At 55.6% G+C, this 6437-nt stretch overlaps 1 protein-coding gene across 1 annotated transcript; it reads right to left on the bottom strand.

Moving 5' to 3' along the window:
- Positions 1–3375: 3375 nt before the first annotated feature.
- On the bottom strand, positions 3376–5558 carry LOC104616525 (zona pellucida sperm-binding protein 3-like; the record flags this gene model as incomplete). The annotated part of the gene is made up of 8 exons (XM_010281569.1): positions 3376–3491; positions 3574–3663; positions 3818–3960; positions 4144–4235; positions 4626–4746; positions 4839–5016; positions 5262–5365; positions 5440–5558. Coding segments are annotated over 8 exons (963 nt in total), but the record flags the coding sequence as incomplete, so codon positions are not given.
- Between the last annotated feature and the right edge of the window lie 879 nt (positions 5559–6437).

Here is a 6437-nt window from a genome sequence, read left to right as displayed (position 1 = left end):
TCACAGCGCCAGCCCAAGCGGGGGTTTTGAGCATCTCCCCGCTCCTCGGCGGGGCCGGGCCTGGGATGTTGGGTCAGCAGTAGCTGATGGAGAGCCCTCACCACTGACACGAGCGCGGCCGTTCTCAGCCAGGGCCGAACACGCCGCCCCCCCCCTTCATCCTCGGCAGTGAGGTCATTAGCTGCAGAGCCGCAACGTTTCTCTGTCATCTCTGCTGCTCTTCCCCAGCTCTTTGGGTTGTTTTCACCGCTGGGAAACAGGGAAAGCTGCTTAAAAATAAACCCCATACGTTTTCAAGCCTCGTTATTGGAGTTTCTGTCCCTTCTTTTTCCCTGCCAGGGCTCTGCAAGCATCCCATTGGTTCCCTGTGAGGGATGCTTCATTTTATTCCCCGAATCCCTCTCCCATCTTTTGGAAGGCCCCCGGCAAGCCTTAGGGACAGGGGAAAGCTTCCGATCGGGATGTTTGAGCTGGAGCGGCTGAGCCATTTCGGGGCAAATGAAAAGAAACAGAAAGGGTTTGGGGGCAGATGTCGGGCCAGCCCCTTCCTAGCAAGAAATCCCACCGGATTTGGAGCTGGGACTGATCTCGTGCCTGACTCAACATCCCCCCCACCCCACCCTTGCGAAGCTTTACGGGCCGGCGTGACACCTTCCGCCTTTCCCCCGGGAGCCGATGCCCCATCCCTGCCCGCTGCCGGCGGGTCCAGGATTTCTCCTTCGTGTTTAAAATACCTTGAGACCGGCAGCGGGGATGCCCGGGAGATGCCTGGTCCCACCCCACCGCATCCCCGAGAGCCGCAGCTCCGGGGTTAAGTCGTGGGTCGCTGGGTACCAGGGCTTGATCCCAAGAGGAGAATAAACCCCCTTGATGGGTCACCTTGTGTTGACAGGTTAGCAGAGGTGAATCCCGGGTGGAGAAACGCACCCGGGCTCGGGAGGTGTTTCTCTCTGGAAAAGGGAATTTCGGCTCTCCCACCCCACCGCATCCCCGAGAGCCGCAGCTCCGGGGTTAAGTCGTGGGTCGCTGGGTACCAGGGCTTGATCCCAAGAGGAGAATAAACCCCCTTGATGGGTCACCTTGTGTTGACAGGTTAGCAGAGGTGAATCCCGGGTGGAGAAACGCACCCGGGCTCGGGAGGTGTTTCTCTCTGGAAAAGGGAATTTCGGCTCCCAGGTTAGCCCTTGCCAGGACCAGCTGCCCCGTCTTTATTCCAAGCACAACACGGCGTTGGCCGTGGACCAGCGCAGTTGGGAAAGGGCGTGAGCTCATTTTTTTTGGAGGACGCAGAGCTCAGACAGTCCCAGGGCACTGGACAAACACAAAACTCGGTGGTTTTCCCCCCGTTGCATAAAGGGAACCTTAAAGTACGTCTCCGTTTTTGCTTATAACAAGATGGGTGCTGCTCTTGAGCCTCACCAGAGCCAGGGAAGGGGCAGGAGCTGGTGGAGCAGGGGTGGCTGCTCTGGAAAGCCAGAGAGCTTCTCCCCATCCCTAATTTCTTTGTAGACCAGATTCGGCCAATATTTGTCTCCCTTCCTGGAGCCAACTGCAGTGTTTTACTTCGGTGGCTGCAGGGCAGCTCTGCCAAGTGGCATAGAGAAGGGTTTTCATTTAAAAGGTTCCTCTGTGTGTCTCAGCAAACCAGAGACACGTGCTCCAAGCAGGGACTGTGCCACGGGATGGGCAGAGTACTGAACATCTAGAGAAGATGCTGGTTAAGAAGGCATCAGTTACGTGAAGGTTTAACACAGATCAGCAGCCACAACTTGCGGTCTAGGAGGTTCAGGTTGGGTGAGGAACTACTTCTTCTCCAGGAGGATCCTGCAGCCCTGGGCTGGGCACGCAGCGGTGGGGGGAATCTCCACCCATGGACATTGCCAGGACTTATACAGCTGGTGTTGGACCAGAGACCATCTGAGATCCCCTCCACCCATGTTTCCATGCCCTTCTCCTCTCCCTTCCGCCCCACAAGCGGACCACTCACAGCTCAAAGGGGATGGTGAAGACTTGTCCAAGCTATTCCCCCTAAAAGCTCCCACCCTCACTGCAAGACGAGGACCAAATCAGATGGACGAGGGAAGGAGCCATAGTGACAACCCAACATCAGAGCAGCTCCCTGATCCAACCCAGAACTCATCTTCGTAATTCTGAGCGAGGGCCGGTTTGCTTTTAGACCCATGAGCAGCCAAGGGAATGGACGGGGCTTTCGGTGACCCAAAGTCTCAGCTCCAGCTCTGTACCTTGTGCCAAAGAGATCCCACTGCAATGTGGCATCTACCAAAGGGCATCCAGCTGAGGGTCTCCAGGATGCTGGATGACAGCTAAAAACAGGCCAGGTTGTGCAATAGACCCCTGTCTTCTGGCCCTCACACCCAAGAGCGCTGCCCAAGCTCCCCCAGAGCAGGCTAAGAGGCTGTAGAAGCTCTCCAGCCCAAGAGGTGACCATGCTGCAAGCAAGCCCCAGCTCCTCCCAGGTCTCAGTTTTCCATGAATCCAGCTACCTGAATTCGCTCTGACAACAAACACCGCCTCCCCGGACGTTCAGCTGGTCACATTCCCACCGCTGCCTGAAGTGGGAACCTCTCCCAGTTAACGGGGAGCAACAGGGCTCGGGGCAGCAACATCTTCCCATCACAGCTGCTCTGCCGAGCAGAAAAGCCCAAGTTTCAGAGCAATGAGAGGAAAAAGCAAACGTGACTCAGGCATGTCAGAAAGTCCCTTTCTGGGGGGGAAGTGGGGGCAGAAATTCCAGTCCCTGCCCCAAGGACTGTTTATACATTTCAGCCAAGGCTTGTTGCATATAACTATGTGTAAACAGTCCTTGGGGCAGGGACTGGAATTCCTGCCTCCGTCTGTCCCGGGAAGAGCCCAACCCACTGACCCTTGAGTTGTGCTCCCTTCCTTATCCAGCAAAGCTCGATTTCTCTTCCAGAAACAGCTTCAGGCAAGCGGAGAGCGGTCCAAGTTTTATTAAACCCTTCGCTTGTCGAGTACAGAGTTAACCACTGGAGAGCAGAGCCAAGTAGCTCCACAGAAAGGTAAAGTGGTTTGAGTTTGAGGCTAAGCACAACTCCATGCTTCTACCGACCAGCAAACAGAGCATCTGGGTGGTGATTTTTTTTTTCGTTTTTTTTTTTTGCATCAGTTCCCAAAAAGTTCACGGGGGTGTAAGGCTGTACAAAGCTCTGCTGAGGACAGGGCTTCAGGAGAATGAGATACTTAAATTGGGCTTAGGGAGGCAAAGTACAATTAAAGTTAGCACAAAGATTTTGTCCATCTCTCCAGGCAGCCTCCTCCACTACCCCCCCAAGCCTCAATCCTTCATTTATTTATCCTTTTACTGGATAGACTATAAAAGTTGAAACCAGTGACTTAAACGGGGTTGCTGGGTTTCCGGCAGACAGTCAGAGCTCCTAGAACAGCAAGGATCAGGATGACCAAACCAGCAACTGCAGCCAGCCCCAATACCATCCACAACTGACCTGCATCTAGGAAGAAGTAAGGAGGTGGTTACGGCCAGAGCCAGGACCTGCCACACAAGCCACCCCCCTTTCCCTGGGTTTGCTCTACCTTGCGAGGGCATCCTCCTAACTAGATGACTCTGCCAGCTGTGGACAAAGAGAGGTCCAACCACAACATCTGCTTCTTTCACCAAGGGATCTGAAAGGGAGGACCTTGGAGCACTCAAACTCATTTGAGCATCCAACTCTTGGATTAGCACTGAGGAGCCAACAGGTAGTGAGGCAGCTCCAGCCACCTGGCTCCAAGCAAGTTACCGTGATGGTTACAGAGACCAAGAGGCACATAGACATACCAGACTGGGAGGGCAGTTCTCTCCGGGCACGTCCTCCTTGCCATCGGGAGGGAGCGTGAAGCCTCCTGGAGTGTCTGGTCAAGTCACAGTTCCTCATCTCGCAGCAGGAGCAGATGTCCCGGGTGCCTTCCACAGGCGCCCAGCTAGAAAAGAGCCCGGTGACAAGCCCACCCTATGGTAGGAATCCCTCACGTGCTTTGGGGTCTCCTAGGAAAGGCCAAAACCCTCCCATCCCAATGGCCAACCCCACCTTCCTGGGAGGTGACACACCAGAGGTGAAGCCCGAGCTCTTCACCTTTGGGCAAGCTGCTGTTGCAACTACTCACAGGTTGCTGGCTTTATTGAAGGAGCAAGCCTTGTTCAGAGGGTCTGGAGCTTGGTCAGCCAGGGAGACCTTCAGGTGGCAGGTGATGTAGATCTGGGGAGGCCAGGCAGAGTAGAGGGGTTAGGCTGTCATTTGCCTTTACGGCTTCCCCCACACACCATGAAGTTCCTCTCCAACGGGACCATCAACTCCCCAGGGCAGCTCAAGCCCCTCTGCTTCCTTCAAGCCCCTCAAGGGTTCAGCTATTAAAGCCCATCAGAAGGGCTTGCCTTGACCAGTCTCAGAACTGGTCGCCAAGGAAGATCCTTGTCTCAGAGGGCCATGATCCAGAAGCAGTAACACAGGGTGACCTCATTCATACGTTGCTATGAGGCAGCTGCCTTGGGGATGTAATTCTAGACAAAACCACATCAACTTTCTTAATGGAGCAAGGCTGTAGCCCTGTCTAGACAAGGGGCCTCACTTGCTTGAGGAAGGATTTACCAGATTGCTGGAGTCTCCTGCAAACTTGAATGCGTCTACTGCAAATTGAAGCACATCTTGCCTGGGTCTTGGGGATATAAAAGTCGAGGTGACGTCATCCAGTTGCCCATCCACCAGGCACCTGGACGCAAAAGCAAGGGCCAGCAGGACCCCACTGTCAGAGATATCCATAACCTGCAGAAAGGCGTCTCTAAGGGCACAGCCAGCTCTTACCCACTGAAGTCAATGAAAGCATACTGGGGAGAAGAGCTCCTGTCTGGGGTTGGGGTGGCCACACAGCTGTCCACGAAGAGCCTCAGAGGTGCATGGTTCTCTGTGTTGACACCAGCTTGGAAGTGGAGGACATCACCCAGTTGAAATATGGTGGATGCTCTCTCGGCGCTCCAGTCATCTGGAAGGAGAGGACACCGGGCACTCATGGAAAGCCAGCTGGCTCCTTGTGCTTCACTGCTTCCACCCAAGGAGACCCCAACTGGCACAAGGCCCTGGGTACTCACCAGAGCTGTACCAAACCCCACCTGCTGCAGGAGCACTGGGGCAATACAGCACCAGCTGTACCATCTAGTGGAAGCATGGCCACCTCTGAGGCCAGCCCCGGGTGCCCTGCACCGGAGGAGACCCTCACCCAAAACCTACCATTCATGAGGCGCAAGGAGAAGGGCAGCTTCTCCTCGGAGGACAGGGTGGAGCGAAAAGGCGTCCACGTGGGCTTGACACCATTGCTGCTCACGTTGTCCTTCCTGAGGAGAGATGCCCATAGTTAAGTTCTGTGGCAACAGAAGAGCTTGCTTAGTGCTCATCTGCGTTGGCTCACCTTGGGTAGTGGCACTCAATAGGAACCACGGCAGGGCTGGTGCGGATGACGACAGGGTTGCCAGTAGGAACCGGGTTGTAATTTAAGCTTGTGCTGTAGACTAGAGCATCAGAGGTCACCTGGGGAAAGACAAGACACATTATCCAGTCATTGAGAGCCCTGCTCTTTTGGCCACACACACAGAGCAGCACGAGCAGCAGGAGACCGAGTGCCGAGGTGTTTCTTGTGGTCATCAGCCAGCAGCATTTGTGCTGGAGGCGGGCGAGTGGCACTCATCCTGCTGCAGCGATGCTCTGGGCTGGGAAGCTGCTCTACCCTGTCCCAGGACAGCCTCTGGTCAGCAGCAGAGCTGGACGCAGAGGTGCTCAAGCTGTTCTTGAGGTGAGCCGACAATGTGCGCTCGCAGCCCAGACGGCCAGCCATCTCCTGGGCTGCACCCAACACAGCGTGGCCAGCAGGTCGAGGGAGGGGATTCCGCCCCTCTGGGGAGACCCCAGCACAGGAGAGACACGGACCTGTTGGAGCGGGGCCAGAGGAGGCCACAGCGATGCTCCGAGGGATGGAACAGCTCTGCTGGGAGGGTTGGGGTGGTTCAGCCTGGGGAAGAAAAGGCTCCGAGGAGACCTTACTGCAGCCGGCCAGGGCTGAAAGGGGCTGATAGGAATGATGGGGACAGACTTCATCAGGTCCTGTTGCAACAGGACAAGGGGTGACGGTTTTAAACTAAAAGAGGGCAGATTCAGACTAGATCCAAGGAAGAAATTTTTCACTCTGAGGGTGGAGAAACCCTGGCCCAGGTTGCCCAGAGAGGCGGTAGGTGCCCCATCCCTGGAAAGATCTCAGGTCAGCGGGGCTCCGAGCACCCCGCTCCCGTTGCGGATGTCCCCGCTCGTGGCAGGGGGTCAGACTAAGTAACCTTAACAGGTCCCTTCCAACCCAAAGATTCTATGATCCTATAATCTGGGCTCCACCCTGGAGGTGGCAGCAGCCGCCTAAGT

The sequence above is a fragment of the Phaethon lepturus genome, unplaced genomic scaffold, assembly GCF_000687285.1.
Source record: "Phaethon lepturus isolate BGI_N335 unplaced genomic scaffold, ASM68728v1 scaffold24602, whole genome shotgun sequence".
Taxonomy (NCBI): Eukaryota; Metazoa; Chordata; class Aves; order Phaethontiformes; family Phaethontidae; genus Phaethon; species Phaethon lepturus.
Note: the sequence above shows the minus strand (reverse complement) of the source record. Positions and strands in the feature narration are given on the sequence as shown.